The sequence below is a fragment of the Daucus carota genome, chromosome 3, assembly GCF_001625215.2.
Source record: "Daucus carota subsp. sativus chromosome 3, DH1 v3.0, whole genome shotgun sequence".
NCBI lineage: Eukaryota > Viridiplantae > Streptophyta > Magnoliopsida > Apiales > Apiaceae > Daucus > Daucus carota.
This window is the reverse complement of record NC_030383.2, coordinates 41,029,461-41,048,813: the sequence shown is the minus strand read 5'-3', so window position 1 is coordinate 41,048,813 and position 19,353 is coordinate 41,029,461. Positions and strand designations below refer to the sequence as shown.

At 32.4% G+C, this 19,353-nt stretch overlaps 2 protein-coding genes and 1 long non-coding RNA gene across 5 annotated transcripts; 1 reads left to right on the top strand and 2 right to left on the bottom strand.

Annotated features, from left to right (window-relative positions):
• Positions 1-6,107: 6,107 nt before the first annotated feature.
• Positions 6,108-15,441, top strand: LOC108214538 (ATP-dependent zinc metalloprotease FTSH 11, chloroplastic/mitochondrial). 3 transcript variants are annotated; one of them, XM_017386598.2, is made up of 17 exons: positions 6,108-6,762; positions 7,117-7,270; positions 7,828-7,920; positions 8,042-8,130; positions 8,380-8,503; positions 8,620-8,739; positions 8,977-9,027; positions 9,370-9,431; positions 10,340-10,397; positions 11,903-12,028; positions 12,111-12,191; positions 12,357-12,486; positions 13,269-13,417; positions 13,973-14,254; positions 14,436-14,525; positions 14,627-14,680; positions 15,004-15,441. In XM_017386598.2, the coding sequence occupies exons 1-17, from the start codon at positions 6,236-6,238 to the stop codon at positions 15,154-15,156; spliced, it is 2,343 nt and encodes a 780-aa protein (XP_017242087.1). In that variant the 5' UTR covers positions 6,108-6,235; the 3' UTR covers positions 15,157-15,441. The 3 variants fall into 3 exon arrangements, with proteins under 3 accessions (XP_017242087.1, XP_063944919.1, XP_017242089.1); XM_064088849.1 differs by having other exon boundaries at positions 6,132-6,762; positions 7,122-7,270; XM_017386600.2 differs by lacking the exon at positions 6,108-6,762 and having other exon boundaries at positions 7,125-7,266.
• Positions 15,442-16,694: 1,253 nt separating this feature from the next.
• On the bottom strand, positions 16,695-17,855 carry LOC135151539 (uncharacterized). The gene has a single exon (XM_064090055.1). The coding sequence runs from the start codon at positions 17,853-17,855 to the stop codon at positions 16,695-16,697; it is 1,161 nt and encodes a 386-aa protein (XP_063946125.1).
• Positions 17,856-18,331: 476 nt separating this feature from the next.
• On the bottom strand, positions 18,332-18,822 carry LOC108213875 (uncharacterized). Its single transcript, XR_001805392.2, has 3 exons — positions 18,737-18,822; positions 18,510-18,536; positions 18,332-18,413 (listed from the first exon to the last, which is right to left on the bottom strand). It is a non-coding gene; the product is annotated as an uncharacterized LOC108213875 (long non-coding RNA).
• Positions 18,823-19,353: the final 531 nt, after the last annotated feature.

Below are 19,353 nucleotides of genomic sequence, written 5' to 3'. Positions count from 1 at the left end.
TGTTTTGCATTGTCTTTTAGTTTCCCCTTTGTTTATTACTAGGAAGCACCGATACTTCAAAAAGGCCGCCGTGTCCGTGTCCGACACGGACGACATGGCGACTCGGCACCGACTCGGCTGAGTACGTGTCTGACTCGTCGTGTGGCGTGTCAGCACATGACACGTGGCCGACACGGCCCTTTAAAAAAAACCCTAACCCATATGTTTTTTTTAAGGCAGCCCAGCCCATATCTTATTTAACCTAACCCATCTCTTTTACAATATTGCTCCGCAGTCAGCTCTTTTCATCTTCTATCCGCATATATACACAATCAGACATACGTTTATATACATATCACTACATCTCCTACTTTCTTATATATATATACATAATATATATATACAAGATGATCATTCGAATGAAAATGCAGAATAGATATGTGTCTCATCATGAAATAAACTTTATTATTATGAATATGATCCAATATTTAACATATATAAATATTATGTTTTTTATGATTATTTTTTTTGCCGTGTCCCGTATTCAAGACTCTTTGAGAATTGGAGAATCCCCGTGTCCCGTGTCGACGTATCCGAGTCGGTGCTCCTAAGTTTATTATGAAGCAGGAAACTCTGTCTGCCTTTTCAAATCATAGTCTTCTAGTACTTACATGATTTCCTTCCCAGCACAAGAGGTTCAGTTCTGTGCAAGATAGTCATATTTTGCTAAGCAAGGTCTCTAATAAGTTTTTATATCCGTATGCTTTGTATTTATCTTTTTTTATATTGTTCGATTTATTTTTTTTATTTGATTATTCGGATATACCAACTAGTTACGAAATCGCATTGATCGTCTCGACTCGTGTCCTAGCTCGTCGGAGAGCTAGATTTGCCTCAATTTTTTGTCTCTTTCCTTCAACTTTTCTGAAATTAGCTTCTGCTATTTCAAGAGTTTGCTGGGCTTCTTGTGAATCGATGTCACTACCTTTTTCCGCATCATTTACTAAAACAGTGATCTTGTATCAAGTTATAAGCAGTAGTCTTTTCTTCCAAAAGTTCAGTCTGATGAAAGGGTCCGTAATGGATGAGATAATTAAGTTTTTTATTGATATTATTTCCCTCCCTCTCATTATTCTTAACATAGAGGAAAAATCACCCTAGCACATAAGAAGACTATAACCATTTTTAACCCATTACATTATGCATGTTGCAAATTTTACACTATTTTAGTGTTAAAATTCAGCATTCACAAAGCATCCTCTAAATCATTATCTATCACATTAAAACCAACTTATATGGTATATTACATTGACAAGAATTTGTTGTCTCTAATAAGACTAATTAGATTACAATCTATCTGAATATAGTTTGTATGCTCATGATACACAGGGTTGGAATTAATGTGGAGTGTTAATTTATTGTCATAATGGATAGGAAAAAGTGTGACAATTGGAATTTGAAGTTTTTTTTAGCAAAGATACGAGTCAATGACGGTAACATGACATAAATATGTTGTCTCTTTATGTTTCGATGAATAAAGTGTCTTATATTGAATCTAGTGATAGACATGGATATTTATACAACGCCTCCAATTTGGCGTCACACAAGACTTGGCGATGAAGTTAGTATCCGCTAGTAGCATCAAACCCTAACCACAAGCATGTTTAAGATATATTACTAATATAAGTGTTGTTTATCAATAAATTTCTTGAAGTTGATATATATACTGTATATGCAATATCTGGGCGGCAAATACAAGATATATGAGGGTCTGAGACATAACATATATGAGGCATCTTATGAGTCTTTAATAGGAGGAAATATCCTGTATGAATGACAAATTAGACTTTACTATAAATCGAAGATTTTGTTCAAGTGACCGATATTAGTGGTTGAGTTTAACATACCTACAATTTTAACTATTTCACTAGTATATTTTCATTGATTGAATCCACGTAGATCCGTAAGAAATACTTGAAGTTCAGGTTCTTTATTTTGAATTAAGTTTTCGAAAAATAAGCAAGCTGCTACTCGAGCAAATGTCATTACTTCTGACTAAATCGTCAACATATTCTAGGTTTAAGTGTTATCGAAATAATAGGTTGAAGATGTAGAAATCTGATGTGTAAGATTTATCAAACAATTTGTATAATCAGCAAAATCTTGAGATTGAGTAATGTAAAATATAATGTAACATAATAGATAATTAAATAAGAAACACAACAAAGGTACGCGACAACACATGATTTAGAAGAGCATAAATATCAAAGAACAAGAATTAAGTTTGTAGTTAAAAATAGTTGAAGTCTACTTAACATCACTTAGCAGAATAGGTTCATTTGAATGTTCAAGTATTAGTGAATAAATATAAATATAAGACTTAGGTTTATAATTGTTTTAATGATTCAGTTTGAAGTATCAGAAGTTTCAATGTATTTATCTCGAAACATCTCTATCACAGACGAATTCAAGTACAATGAAGATATGAAGATTCAATTCAGTGTTAGCCATTTGCAAAATAAACCAGCTGCACCAAAAATATATGAAGAAGATAACCATATTTGTCGAGCTAAAAAATGATTAGTTTTAAATTGATTTTTTGTGCAAATATATGGAAGAATTACAAGTTTAATCAAATCAAAGTATTATAAAATAGTCACTCAAAGAGGAATGAAAGTCAGTATAATAAAATGCAGTTCTTTAATATTTCATAAGTAAAAAAACTGTCAACAAAAGTTATTAATCAATAGTTTTTGACTGAAACTATCATAATTTTAAAAGATTTATTAACACTACATACAAGATTAAGTAGGCGATAAAAGTGTCATGAGATTATAATGTCGATAATTTCAATGTCTATACCGATACTTTGAAAATTATCAATATATAAGTGTTGGTAATTTTTATTTGGCTTGTCGATACTTTCTCAACTCCATTAGTGATATATAAGCTGTTTTTAAAAAAAGCAGTTCTTCCCATAGTTTTAGATAAAGTTGGTTTTCAGCTTTTGCAGGAAGCTGTTACAGATTTCACTACCAGATCTCACCGAAAACATTACTTTTTTATATTATAACTCAAGATAAGCACATATCAAAAAAAATTACCAAACAGTTATTTGATTTCTACAACACCACTTTTTTTACCATCACTTTTTCTGACAACACAGCGATTTATAACAACACTCCTAAACAGACCTTTAATCACTCCAAAATTATTAGTAGTTCAAATACAATGCTGATAGTTTTTACAAGAGAGTGTGGAATAATTAGGTTATGGGTTAAATATATAATAGGGGAAAGAGAAGTAAAATATGATGATGATAACGATAACAATAATACTAAATAAATAAAAGTGAAAAATAGGTAAAATATGTAAGTGAATATATTATGAGATTTCGAATAATTGGGATATTCTTGTAGTGTAAGTTGTGGATTCATTCACGAAAGATTATATTAAAGATCCGATAGTTAACACAACATATGTGTGACTAAGAGTTGATAAAGAACTAAATAGATCCCCCCTCTCATGCTAGTGAATTGCTCATTCTTCTCCATTATGAATTGAGTTAATTGAATTGCTTCATCAATCATATTCAATTTCGCATTGACTTCACAAGTTTAAGTATTGTAATCATGGCTGAGAGCTGAAGATCTACATGTCAATTCATAATTAATGATCTCAAAATATTATGAAATAAGATGTAACAAATAATGACCAGATCATAATTAACTTACAAGTCAATTCTTTTTTCTTTTCTTTTTTGTCAGGGTCTACATACTCGTAGATGAGTTGTATCACGAGATACAATAACCGCTTCAAGGGATTTCATTCATTCAAAAAAGATTATCATCTAACCGAAAGACATGCAAGATATCTCCGGACGTTTAGATAATAATACTGTAATGTCTGAGAGAAAAAAACCCATATAAATCTCTACCAAGGATCCTGCAAAAAACACAAGAAATAAGAAAGACATAAGTTCATTTATAAAAATTATATACATTACACAAATTATAAAGGATAATATATCCAAAAATAAATTATTTCTAAAAGTGTGTGTATATATAATTCCTAAAATAAAAAATAAAATAAAGTCTCAACCAAAGAAGGATCTTTGGTTAGACACTGAAGTAATTAAAATTAGTAAATTGCTTCTTACAAGCCCAAATATACGCCATCATTTATGGCCACCCATGAATGGTACAAATCTGTCTCAATCAGGCACAATTAACATTTAACTCAATAAACATCATTTATCACATCAATCTAATCAAATCAATTTAAATGAGTCAATCACTACGAAAAATAATATCTCGCCATAATATGAATTTATTACGGTCAAACAAACTTAATGAATTTAAATATCGCAATTAAAATTTAAACAAAGTTGTTTCAATCTTCAAAACAGTTTAATGAAATCTAATTTGAAATTTCAAGATCAAAAACGATTTTCAACTTAAGAAAAAATGAAAACTTCTGATTGACTACAAATAAATCAACACTTGACTAAGAAATTATTCACTCATCTCATTTGAACAAATATGATAAAAAAACAACAAGTGATCACAAAATCAATCATATATTAATCAAATCAAACAATGATCTAAAGGTGTAAACAATGCACAAGAAACTTAAAATTTTAATCAAGAAATAATGCAAAAAAATTATAGACTCCAAAAGACTATAACAATTAATCCAAACAACTACAATACTCGTCTTGGACATCTCATAACAGAATGATCGAAAAAAAATAACAAGTAGCAGTTATATGAATTCAAGACTATCGATATTCACATCTAGATCTAACACTTATAAACACATAACTCAACAAAATTAATATAACAGTAAATCTTCAAAAGTTTGAAAAAACGTACCTCAATTGTGGCGTAAATACACACAATACACATTCATAAAAAAACTAAAGAAAAATATGTTAAGACATCAATAATCATATAGTCACCACACCCCCAAGTTCTGACGAATTGAATCTCGGATCAACACTGAATTTTAAGTTTTGTTGGAGAGCGAGAAGAGAGTTCTGACCGCTAGCCCCTCACTTTCTTTGATCATGAAGCCTTTGGTTGTTTATCGCATCCCCGAGTCATCTTTTTGATCATATAAAAATGATAAACAGATGTATATGTATAGAAAGATGCTTGAGAAGAAAGATGGAGAGAAAAGAGCTTGTGTGTGTTCAATTTCTATATACCAATTTTTGACTTACAAGTCAATTCTAATATCATAAAAATAACAATTATTTCTAATATCATTAAAATAAAATTAATCAATCATATAATGTTATATCCAAATATTGTCTACATGTTAATGGATCAGATCATTGCACTTTGGACCTAATATTATATATATGCTTGATAAATCAAGTAAGAAAAGACTACCACCTTTCTTAGAGAGAGGGGCACCTCCTTTGTGGGCTTGACATGTGAAGTAAGCGCGAATCATCAGAAAAACACGACTCTGCTATTTCATAAGAATTATGATAGAAGAAGGCTCTCCTTATAGAGATGTCCTGGAATATAGGAGAAGGTCTCTTTGAGACTATTTAAAAATTATGACTTCCAGAGCCTATCCGGTAATAATTTAATAATCCTCAATTATGTATTCTAGTTGGTTATCATGAAGGGGCTGAGGTGATCATGTCATTTGTCGAAGACCCTCCGAGATGATAAGGAGACGATTACATATCTTTATCTTATATTTTGGTTTGGTGTGGTATCTTCATCATAGTATTAAAATGATCGTAGATCACGATGTTTTAGGACAGATCTTTTCCTACACTCTAGTGTATTATCCTCGCTAAAAGGTATAAACTCGTCACGCACACTACGAGACGGTCTTGAAACTCTTTTTAAAATATTCTCAGTAGCAGTCAGTGTTATATTTGATAATTAAGGAAAATACCTAAGAGCGAAATATTTGAAAATATGAAAAATATTAAATATTCAAACGTATAAACTTATTAGCAATAATATAGTACATATATTACCAATCTAAAATATAAGAAATGAGTTCAAATAATTTCATAAAAAATCAGAAGTTATTTGTTGTTCATGAACATGAAAGCAATATATTTGATAATATAAAATTAGAAATGGAAGATAATAAAATAGAGGCCACAGCCAATCTTGTTGAAAATCCGGGATAAGATATCAGCTTTCATCTCCTCATTCTTATTGAAATTTGAACCAAAGTCTCTTCACTTGAAAACCCAATCACAGCTTGAAAACCCTAATTCACCATGATTACTCTCCAAGCTTCACTCCTCTCCACCCCCTATCCACTTCATTACTCTCCCCTCCCTCCGTTAAAACTCCGTCAATTCTCCCCTTCTCCTTTACGCTCCGTCCCCTCCGCTTCCGTCTCCGTCAAGTCCCGATTTTTTCGGCACCGTTTCATCCTCTGCTCCACTTTTCGCCCCGACAATGTCGGCTCTGATGACGCGGAATTCGGCGATTCTCCGGCGGTGGCGGAGGAGGTGAAGAGTGAGGCTGACGTGGCGGTGGTGGAGAAGCCGAAGTCCGAGGAAGGAGAGGAGGTGGCGGAGATTCAAGAGTCGTTGAGGAAGTTGCCGGTTGTGGTGTTTATGATTGGGGTGTTTGAGAGGTTGAGGACTGGTTTCGAGAAGCTTGTCTTGTCGAAATGGTTGAGTTGGTGGCCGTTTTGGCGACACGAGAAGCGGTTGGAGAGGTTGATTGCTGAAGCCGATGCTAATCCTAAAGATGCCTTGTTGCAGAGTGTTTTGCTTGCTGAGCTCAATAAGCATAAGTAATAAAGTTTGCTCCTTTTTGTATGTATAAAACTAATTTGGTCTGACATTGCTAAAAATAGGTGATTCGTGTTAGGTAGAGTGGTGATTATTGGTAATGTGAGTGATTATTTGTAGTTGGTTTACTAAAATGCAATCCTTTATATATACAACAAATATAACTGAGAGATGATTTGGACTTTTGGAACTGAATGATGATCATATATACTATAGTGTGGATGATGATACATAAAGTTTGTAGGCTAAATTGGTTCGTGGTGGAATTTGATTTTATGTATGTACCGTGCTTGGAGATAATTTTGGTGATCAAAAGTGTGTGATAACCTAATTATATGTTCTACTTTTTGTTCCAGTCCAGAGGCTGTAATTAAACGTTTTGAGGAAAGAGATCATGCAGTTGACAGTAGGGGAGTGGCAGAATATATTAAAGCTCTTGTAGCTACAAATGCAATTGCCGAATATCTTCCAGATGAGCAATCAGGAAAACCTTCCAGTCTCCCCACGTTGGTACTCATATATTTCAGTTTTTTGTTTTGTTAGGTTTTATCTTATAATGAGCATATGATGAATATCTGGATTTTGTCGACAAATGAGGGGTACACTAGCGCATTTCAACTGCGATATATATGGAATATGTTAGCACTTGCATACCACGGAGGCGCACTTGGTCATTTTATGTTTTGACTACACTAGCATATTTGATTTCTTGAAATTCTAGTGCTAAACTATTTTGGTAAATGAGAGTGAGCACAGACAGCATTTCAGCTGGTCCTGTTGGAGGATTTCTTTTTACAAGAAACACTTGCGTCCTTAGGATTGAAGTTCTCTGTATCGTATATATGTATACTTCATAAATGTCTCAATACTTCTGCTTATCGGGCTGATTTTTATGTGATGGAATATATGCTTAATTTTCTCTGATTGTGAGTCCATGCAGATAAGAGCATCTGGTCTGTTTGTTTGTTCTCAACTAAAGTTGTAGTTTTGGATATTGTGTTCCGTAATTAGAGAAATCCTTAATTCCGTTTTTTTTAATCAATATAGTTATTGAAATCTATATGTAGTTGCAAGAGTTGAAGGAGCGTTCATCTGGAAACATGGATGAGCTCTTTTTGAACCCTGGTATTTCTGACAAGCAACCTTTGCATGTTGTAATGGTAAGAAGTTAGTTAGGACCTACTGTTATAAAGTAGGACAGTTGGCATCATGTTATATTACTAATTCATCCAGAGAGCTTTATAAGTTTCGAAAATCTAACTTTAGTGGTTCATGTTGCAGGTAGACCCTAAAGCATCTAATAAATCATCACGTTTTGCACAAGAACTTATCTCTACCATCTTGTTTACTGTTGCTGTTGGTTTAATCTGGTATCTATGTACCCTCCTTTCTATATGTTTCGTTGATGTATGAGCTACTTTATAAATTAGACCGTGATAGTGTTCTAAAGTAAGATTGGAAGAGCATATAAGGTTTGGGTCACTTAAATATTACAATCATTTGGAAGTCTGTGATCTGTGACCATAAGGTTGTTGTCTCTGTTTTGCTAAACTCTATGATCAAACATCTTCAATATATGTTTATTTTATTTGTTCTTGGTGTTTTTGTATGAATACTAGGGTATTGGGTGCTGCTGCACTTCAGAAGTATATTGGTGGTTTAGGTGGGATGGGAACTTCAGGTGTTGGTTCAAGTACTTCATATGCTCCAAAGGAATTGAATAAAGAAATAGTGCCTGAGAAGGTAGGTATCGATCTTCTGTGTTTTTAAGATTCTGCTTTGGTCTTTGAAGCTAGCTCTACGATTTTATGCCCTGTACCTGTCTGTATTGTGTAGTCTGATTACTTGTATCGGTGCAGAATGTTAAAACATTCAAGGATGTCAAAGGTTGTGATGATGCAAAACAGGAGCTTGAGGAAGTGGTGGAGTACCTAAAAAATCCAACAAAGTTTACTCGGCTTGGCGGGAAGCTGCCAAAGGTTGACATTATTATATCTATCTATCTAACTAGCTAGTTAAAATTAGATTCATTTGGCAGCCATTACTGTACATCCTTTTAAAATTGATGCATGAGAGCATAAATTCGTAGTTTATCTTTTAAAATGTATCTGTCATTTTGTATTTATCTATTTCATTGAAGCCCGTATTGGAAATGTAGATGAATGAAACTGAATTTGCATATTCTATCCAGTATAAATGTTATTGATGCTTTGCAGGGAATTCTTTTGACTGGAGCTCCGGGAACAGGAAAAACTTTGCTCGCCAAGGTGAGGAGTTCTCAGCTGCTATTGACTTGTTCTGTGTAGGCTCTTAACTTGAAATGTTAACAACCTTCTGAATGTTCCACTGTTAAAGTTTTTTGTGTACATATCTTGGTGGATCTGTTTTCAAGCTATTGATTCCTTTCGTTTTCAAAGTACCTTTGTTCCAATCATAAAGATTTGTTCTCTACTCTGCTTGTTCCAAATTTGGAGAAAGAATCTATGTGACTGCAAGCTGTTATAAAAATTCTTTGTATATGTTAACAGTTAAAAAATATACTATGAAATAGAAGTACACTTGATTTGCTTCAGCACAATTATTTTTTTGGCTTGTTTTGCACTGTTAAGGCTATTGCTGGAGAAGCTGGAGTACCTTTCTTTTACAGAGCGGGTTCAGAATTTGAAGAAATGTGAGTATCAACTTTTATTCGACTGACAGTCTTATTATTAGATACTTCGAGTGACAGTATATCAGCTTACTTGTAATAAAAAAAATATCAGTGTCCCTATATATTTGAAAATGAAAAAGCTACAAATTCTATGTCGTCGTTGTTTGGTGAAAGATGTGGCACTATGGCCCACCAAATTTCATGTAATAATCTAGGTTGTATTTATATATTAGATTAGATCATCAAAATTATAACTTATAACTTGTTTGTCTGGGCTTTAAGTTGTTGGCGAAGTTAGAAAATGCATGTTTATATGACAAGTTAAAAGCTGACTTAAAAGGTTGAAAAAACACTTAAACCTAAAAGTTGTTATGAGTAACTTTTTTTAACTTATTACACAAACATGCATTTTTTTAAAAAGTGATTTTTGACTTTAAAGTTAAAAAATGTATGTTTGTGTAATAAGTTAAAGATGTTTATAGTGATTTTTGACTTTCAGTTAAAAAAACATGTTTGTGTAATATTATACTAAGTTAAAAACCGTCTTAAAAAGGTTGAAAATCCGCTTAAAGCTAGAAGTTGGTGTGAGGTACTTTTTTGAACTGATTTATTTGGTAGATATTAATATTATCATTCACATTAACAACAAATAAGTTTTATATTTATAACAACTCATTAGTCACATGAAACATGAAAATCATAAAATTTTCAACTTTCACTGTTCAATTTAAGTAACAATAAGTTGCAAATTCAAAATTTTAAGCTTACCAAATCGGTTTACAACTTTGACTTTTCAATTTAAGTAACAATAAGCTGCAAGTCAAAATTTTAAGCTTACCAAACGGGCTCCGAGTGCCATTCTTGGTTGGTAGTTTATCTTCTAATGGTGCATTAGCATATGCTTAAACATCATTTTTCTTCTACGCTAGGTTTGTTGGAGTTGGCGCTCGGCGTGTAAGATCCTTATTTCAAGCAGCAAAAAAGAAGGTTAGTTTAGAAGTTTTGAAACTTCAATTCTTTTGTTTAGATTTAATTTCGGGATCAGGTCTATTGATTTTTGTAATTATATAGATATTAAATTATATATATATATATATATGTGTGTGTGTGTGTGTGTGTGCGCGCGCGCTTGTGTATTGTGCCCATCTGTTTCTCTAAATTACTATATTCTGTATTTAAATATCAATAAGGGTATATGTCATCTTCAGAAAGGTCTTTCCACATCTCTCATTTTGCTTATGATCTTTAAGCAGCATTCAGACTGGATGCCTTTAAAAGAACATCCATAGTTGAATTATGGGTACATAGAAGAAAGCTCTATCTTAATCTGTAGAAACCATTCACCACTGCTAAGCTGTTGTCTCTGACCACAAAATTATAATGTAGATAAGCTATCTGCTTTTGCCATGCTGAATACAGTTTTTGCCTTTTCTCTGTACTACAATAATTTAAGAGATAATAGATAATAACCCATGTATGTTCTTTTTGATGAGGTGATAGACTAGGGAGGGTGTATTCAAGTGGGATTTTAATGAATTATCCTGTTTGGGCAACGAAGCTTCTGGATTCTTTTGATAAAAAGTCGGCTTCTGCTTTTCTTGACCCGTTTGTGTAAAAAGCCAGAAGCACTTATAAAAAGCTGAGAATGTTGCTTTTGTTTCAGGACTTCTACTTCTTTCCCAAACAGTTTAATCAATTATAAGTCTTAATTTACTTCTCACTTCTAGTTCACTTCTTTACTTTAAGCAAGAAGCACTTTTTTTAAGATTACTCAAACGGCCCATAGTCTATGGATCTTAATGGATTGTATCCGATTCTTATTTTATGTGGATTTTAGATAAAATGTCACGGAATTGACGTAAAGTAGAGTCTTTAGGATTTAAGCACAATGCCTTAGATATTCATGGATTATAGTGGGATTTCAAAAAGCATAAAATACGCTGAACAATCCAACAAAAGCCATCATTTCATGAAGTCCAAAAAAATTCATCAGCATTTGAATACCATCAGATGTTAATGGATTTTAAAATCCGAGTTGAATGCACCTGAATTTCATGAATGGAAAAAAAATCCTTTATTCCTTTTGAAATCCCAATTGAATACACCCCCTCAAGACCAGTTTAATGTTTTTATATAGTAGCTGAGGTAATAGACTAAGACCAGTTCAATGTTTTTATATATTAGCTAGTAAAAGGTTAGTATTCTGTCTATTAGTTCTCTCAGCACCTAATTTGAAGATATACCTACCAGTCCAATTATTATCTGACTGTACTTTGGAACTCGGTAGCATATAATTGCTGAAATATGAAAAACCTAAACCTCTGATGTGTTGTAGCTATTAGTTTGCCCAACTCATGTAGTTTTTTAATATTAATTTTTAAAAGTCTATTCATCAATATGGAAATTAAGTTCAGTACCTTAAAGTAGCAATCTAATGAGTAACTTCACATATGTTTGTGATATTAATGTTTAGGTTTAATTGCTTCTTGTAGGCTCCATGCATCATTTTCATTGATGAAATCGATGCTGTGGGATCAACTAGGAAACAATGGGAAGGTCATACAAAGAAGACGTTGCATCAACTACTCGTTGAAATGGATGGTTTTGAACAGAATGAGGTACAGCAATACAGGTTGAAAGATTTTTGCTAGTTTGATCATTATTTGCTACTTTTCTTACGAGAATCTGCTTTACTTGAAGGGGATCATTTTGATGGCCGCAACAAACTTGCCTGATATCCTTGATCCAGCTTTAACACGACCTGGTAGATTTGACAGGCATGTAAGTCGTTGATAGTATATTTAGTAATTACTTAATTAGTTAATTCATCATAAATTTGAAAATTTTGTATAATAGGTAAAATACATTGGCGATAAACTAGCCATCAATTTTAAATCTATGTCCAGTCAAAGAAGTAGCAAAAATTAATTGAATCCTACTTTCTAGATTGTTGTTCCTAATCCAGATGTGCGGGGTCGTCAAGATATTTTAGAGCTATATTTACAAGACAAACCCTTAGCGGATGATGTCGATATAAAAGCAATTGCACGTGGTACACCAGGGTTCAATGGAGCAGGTAAGTTATGTTGGTACTGTTCATTTTTGCCTTTCATAGAGTGATTCTGTTCACCATAGAGTCTTATATCACTTGTTATATGAGATCCACAATTTTGTCTTTCAACAAAGGGAGGCATGATACCCTTTAAGATAGTGTCTAGTGCTAGTCAGTTAATTCTGATACCTAAAAGCATACAGTGAGCAGAGACAGAGAGATCAAAGTCTAAATTGATTACTCCTTGGACTATTTACTTACGGCTTGTTCCCAAGTCTTTAGGGAAAGAAGAGAAAAAGATATTAGAAGTTGAACGGAGAAAAGAGAAAGAAAGCCTATTTATTTTGTTTATATCGTGTTTCTTCTCAAGGAAGGAAGATACAAAGAATTTTATAGTTGTATGTAGTTAATGGACATTTTATTACCTCTCTCCGAATCATCCAAATTTCTGGGAAGAAGGTCTGAAGAGAAGTTGAACCTCTTCTTACTATACTTGAGAACCCAATTGTAGTAAACCTTCCTCCACCCCTTGCTTCTTTTTAAATCTTTACTCAGGTAAGCACCATTGAGCAGGGCTTGAGATTATTTTGAGTATGGGTACTAGGTGTCATTAAATTATCAGGATTATTATCAGCTCCGATCTTCATAACATGTTTGCTAAGTTTCAAATTCTCTTCTGAGCTGGAGGACAAGTTTTAACTTCTGTTATGAGCTGGAGCACCTTATCTGCTAGTTTTCAATTCTTATTAATTTAATACATGATTACACTTACTTTGTATCAATCTGGAATGCCTTCACTTATGCAGATCTAGCCAACCTGGTCAATGTTGCAGCAATCAAGGCTGCAGTTGAAGGAGCTGAGAAATTAAATTCAGAGCAATTAGAGTTTGCAAAAGACAGAATAATGATGGGTACAGAGCGCAAGACGATGTTTGTGACAGAGGAGTCTAAAAAGGTGAGTATTTAGTTAGGTGGATTACAATCCACGGACTAAGCACATTATTTGCTTTACTCTGCTCTTCCTCTGTCAATGATCACTTGCCAAAATTATCCTCTTCATTACATTTAAGTTTTCAGTTATTGTTGTTTATACACAAGGTTGGGGTTGGTACATATACATGTTTTTCTGATTGACGTTCTTCACCTGCAATGAAGTATAAAGAGTATGCAAAGTTGCAATTAGTAGAAAAAGGTTGTAACCAAGTTCCCTATGTATTTCATGAAAGACGTTTTTACCACTTCCCAGAGTTTAAACATGTAGCATAGTATGCAACAAGTAGACACTTGACCTGTTGAACATTGTGCCAAGGAGGACCTCTAAAAGTTGCATTAATAGTGGATAGCATGTGTCGCTATACTGCAGAAACCCTTTATCTGAAATGCGTTACTTTAAATTAGTTAAACCAATTAGAATTGACGAGAGTCATTTCTCTTATTCCTTTTCAAGTTTGCAGATTATGCTAGATTGGTGTTTGTACTATGTGTTTGATAGTCTTCATGTCATTTTCAGCTCACTGCTTATCATGAGAGTGGTCATGCAATCGTTGCCTATAACACCGATGGTGCTCATCCAATTCACAAGGCGACAATTATGCCCCGTGGATCTGCTCTGGGAATGGTTACACAGCTTCCTTCAAGCGATGAGACATCAATAAGCAAGAAGCAACTATTAGCACGTCTTGATGTCTGCATGGGAGGGAGAGTTGCTGAGGAGCTTATATTTGGTCAAGACCATGTTACCACTGGTGCGAGCAGTGATCTTGAAACAGCCACAAAGCTTGCACAATATATGGTATATATTTTTCTATGTTATAATTATATGAAGTTTTTTGCTCCAGAACTAAGTAGTTGATATGCATGTTTGTTTTATTTATACTGATTATCATCTTAGCTCTATTTTGGTTGTTTAGGATGTGTCTTGAATATTTATTTCGAATCTTATGTTGATATATGACTGTCATCGTATTTTCCAGGTATCAACTTGTGGAATGAGTGATGCAATCGGTCCTGTTCATATAATAGAGCGGCCCGGGTCAGAAATGCAATCACGTGTTGATGCTGAAGTATGCATACTGAATATGCGGTTTTAGTATATAATGTTAAAATTTTAGTAGTTTGGATTGAGTATATTTATATGATCCAATTTGTTATGTGATTTTTTCAGGTAATTAAACTGCTAAGGGAAGCTTATGATCGTGTGAAAACCCTGTTAAAAAAGGTTGGTCTACCACAACTTAAACTTACATTTAAGTACTCTCTATCTACACCTCCACTAAAGTTCACAATAACAATATCTTTTAATCTAAATTTCAATACTACTACACATACATATAAAATACATATATTGCGTATGTTTGCATTTCATTAGTGTAGCTGAAATGATTATATATATCCATATCGATAGAATCAATTGAGCATTCTCCTATTGTGTTTGGTAATGTATTGGATACCACCTTTAGTAATTTTAGTTGCAATCAAATAATCCTTTTCAAAACTGAGAGTTTGACTAGGCAATCTGACTGCCATTTCTCTGTATTTTAGCACGAGAAGGCTTTGCATGCATTGGCAAATGCACTGCTCGAATATGAGACATTAAATGCAGAGGACATAAAGCGTATTCTTATTCCCAGTCGAGAAGTACCACTGCCAGATCTAGAACAGCAACAACAAGAAGAAGAGCTTGTGCTGGCTTGAATGGTGAACATTTTATCCATGTATAATCTTCTTCAGTTGTAGCCAGGAGCTCTTAAAATAGATTAAAAAGAATGTAGCGGAGGAGCTCTGTACAGTAATACAGTGTATACTAGGTAGTACATGCAATTATATAGGACATTTATATTCTTTTCCATGTTCAACAGTGCTGTTGTGAACTTGCATTGTATTGAAAGAACATTAGAATCTCTGTATTCTACGAGCAGCGTTGTAACACCCATATTCATCATTTCAATCCATAAATTAATCAGTTAAATTAGGATTCAATCAATGTATTTTGTTATAATCATCAAAAGTTTAAATATTTATTGTTCTTCAAAAATTTTAGAGCCACTTTTGCAAATCTTAAAGTTGCATAAATCATTACATAGTAGTAGGGCTAATTATCTATTCCCTCTGTTTTGATATGTTAGTCGTTCTAGAAAAGTTTAGGTGTCTTTTAATATTAGTCGTTCTCTTATTTTCAAAGTACATTAATGAAAATTTTCCTATCTTACCCTTATTTTGTTAATCCCGTGCATGTTGAAAAACCCAACAGTTACATAGAAAATTGAACTTTTTCACCTACCCTCTTCTTGTACTTTAAAAGCACAGGAGTGTTAAGCTTAATGTATCCTCTTTCATTTTTTTTATCTACTATTATCCCACACAATGAGTTTCAACCTACCGTCTCAAAAAAGAGAGAAAGATGAAGAAAAGCTCCCAATATTAGAAGTCCAGAAAGAAGCTTATATAGAAAAAGGTGAAGAAAAAGTCACTGAAACAAGTCATATAACAAAAGGTCTCTGTGAAGAGGTAATATGTATGTCAGAAATATATTTTCCTCTTGTCAAACAATTTCTTTTGCAGGAGCCTCAATATCTCAAAAAAGAAGAAGAAAATGCTTTCGTGAATGATGGAGAAAACAAGAAAAAGAAAGCAAAATGTGCTATTGATTTGAATAAGCCTTCGCTGGAATAAAATGCATGTGCAACTATCTGAAAGAAGTATTATTTTAAATGTTTGATATTGTTAAATATTGGTGGTGGTATGTAATGCTAATTTTGAAATGAAAATTTTCATTTAGTAAATTTTGTGTTTATATAGTAGATTTTTTGGTTTTTTTTGTTTAAGCATTACATTTTCATTTGGTTGGTTTTAATTCTACTTTTTATTCATTATTAATATTATAAAAGAAAATAGAATTAGAGTAATATAGATTTTATTGATGTGAAATAATCCACAACAAATTTAAAATTATTTATGTGACATAATTCTAAGATTTTTTAGAAATTTCTTAGAAAAATTAATTTTAAAAAGTTCTGCATATAAATAAATAAATAAATATGTATAGTTAAATAATTAAATATGTATAATTAAATAATTAAATAAATATGTATAATTAAATAATTAAATAATTAAATATGTATATTTATTTATACACTTGATCTGGCTATCATGCCACTAAACACAAAAAGTTGTAACACAAAAGCTTGTAACCATAAATATTAGAATGAACCTAAAGCTGGATAAATCTAATATTACACTTCATTTAAAAATTCATAAACTGAATTAACAAGACCTGCATCACATTTTATTTGAATGGGTAGTTGTCCACGTCTCTCCAAACCATCTTTGCCCATGCGTGGAAGCTTGTAAGCATTACTACCTTTCACTTTCATCGTCTCCATCATGCACAGCTGTAAAGTTAAGAATATGTTATTCAATTTTTCAACTGGATAATTTTCAAATGTTTCCTCCACTGCATTCACCAGATCATCTATTGTTTTTGCCACCTTCTTGTACCTCAAAGATTGAAGTGCTCTAAAAAAACCAAGGTCTAGAACATTCATATCTGGAGAGTTTGGTGGTTGGCACATTAACTGAATATCAAAACCACTTTGCTGGGCAGCTTGACAAAACTCTATATCTTTGGGATCCACATGAGTTCTTGCATTATCTTGCTGGATACAAATAAGTTTATGCATATCTTCACGTGGCCATTTTGCTCGAATGTCACGTATCACCTTTTCAATCAAATATGATCTAACTGTATCTCTTTTAACAGAAGTCATTGCCTTTGTCTCAAGTGTACCTGCAACCCGATTCACACTACTCCTCTTTGCAGGCTCTTTGGTGATAAATGGGTAGATGCCAATTTTCCCAGAAAATGTAACATTGCCTTGACCATCAAATCGCGGACGAGCTACAGCAGCGAGAAACATGACTTTGGTAACAAAATTTTTACTTTTGCAAGTACGATGAGGCTCTTCTTCATCCGCCAAAAGATAATAGGTCTCACATTTTTTTGACAAGTCAAACCACTTTTCATCTATGTGAATGACATTCTGCATGTCATGAAATTTGGGATCATGAGGCAAACTTTCTTTGTCAAGCATGTCTAAACAAAATTGTAGTCTACCTTTCTTGTTTTCCTCACTTAAAAATGGTTTGATTGCATTGGAGTGACGCCTTATATCGCCTGACTTTAGATTCCTGCTTAGAACTGATGTGCTAACTTTTAGAGCATTAGCTGCATCCCGAATAATTTTTCTCTCCGGTAAAGGAATGCTCCGAAAATGATCCAAATCAATCTGTATCCGTTTGCGACCACAATTTTTTGTTCTTTTATGAGATACATCAGTCACCCCATTCTTCATATTTTCTTTTGATCGTTTCCAAACACGTTGAACTGTACGCATGGATACAGAGAACAATGTAGCAACTTCTCTGCTGGTATTTTTCTTAAGCTTTCCATTCACGCTCCTCCTTAAAAGGGCAAGGTAAATTGCATTTCTTTGTTCATTAGATAATATGTTAATCTTTTTTGGTTGTATTTCTTCACCTACAAATTAAAAAATTCAAGTTGATAAATATATGCCTGGTCAAAAAATTTGGAGGAAAAATTAAGAAATATTACACCCAAGAAATTATTACCCTGCGACGGGAAGCATTCACCAGTTATATTCTCTTCCTGCATTACTTGATTTTCACCTATAATAAAATAATTTTTTATATTAAAATTAAGTACACTTTATGTAACTAAAATTAAAAATAATATTTGCAAAAAAAATAATTAAAAAGAGACAAATTATGAACAAAATTAATTTAACCGATAACTAACATAATTAAAAATTTTGTTACAAGTATTATAAAATTTAAATATGAAATAAAATTACTCTCAGAAAATGGATGTGCATTCAAGTCTATATGATTATTTGTAAATTCTCCGTGCTCTATAAACTCCTCATGAGCACCTCCTGTAGCAGTACATAAAAACAAAATCAAATTAGAATAATTAAAATGGTTAATTATTGGAAAAATAAGTATTCATTTAAATATTTAAATTTGTAAACCTGTATCTTGTTCATGTGTTGCTCCACCTGTAATAGTTAAAAGAAATTAGAAAAAATAATAAAATAATTTTTTACATCAAAATTAAGTATACTTTATGTAAGTAAAATTAAAAATAGAATTTGCAAAAAAAAAGACAAATTATGAACAAATAAGATCTAACCGGTAACTAACAAAATTTAAAAATTTGTTACAAGAATTATGAAATTAAAATATGAAAAAAAATTACTCTCAGAAAATGGATGTGCATTCAAGTCTATATGATTATTTGTAAATTCTCCATGCTCTATAAACTCCTCATGAGCACCTCTTGTACATAAAAACAAAATCAAATTAGAATAATTAAAATGATTAATTATTGGAAAAATAAGTATTCATTTAAATAAATTTGTAAACCTGTATCTTGTTCATGTGTTGCTCCACCTGTAATAGTTAAAAGAAATTAGAAAAAATAATAAAATATTTTTACATCAAAATTAAGTATACTTTATGTAAGTAAAATTAAAAATAGAATTTGCTAAAAAAAAAAGACAAATTATGAACAAATAAGATCTAACCGGTAACTAACAAAACTTAAAAATTTGTTACAAGAATTATGAAATTAAAATATGAAAAAAAAATTACTCTCAGAAAATGGATGTGCATTCAAATCTATATGATTATTTGTAAATTCTCCATGCTCTGTAAACTCCTCATGTGCACCTGTAGCAGTACATAACAAAACTAAATTAGAATACATTATCATTTATCCAATTTTTCTTTAGAAAATTGTCACCCAAAGAAAAAAAAATTAAAATGGGTAATTATTAAAAAAATAAGTATTCATTCAAATAAGTTTATAAACCT

Coding starts and splice junctions, on each gene's coding strand:
- LOC108214538 (XM_017386598.2), top strand. CDS start 6,236: ATGATTACTCTCCAAGCTTCACTCCTCTCCACCCCCTATCCACTTCAT. Junction 6,763..7,116: donor GCTGAGCTCAATAAGCATAA/GTAATAAAGTTT, acceptor TTTTTGTTCCAG/TCCAGAGGCTGTAATTAAAC. Junction 13,418..13,972: donor TGACAGAGGAGTCTAAAAAG/GTGAGTATTTAG, acceptor TGTCATTTTCAG/CTCACTGCTTATCATGAGAG.
- LOC135151539 (XM_064090055.1), bottom strand. CDS start 17,855: ATGCGTACAGTTCAACGTGTTTGGAAACGATCAAAAGAAAATATGAAG.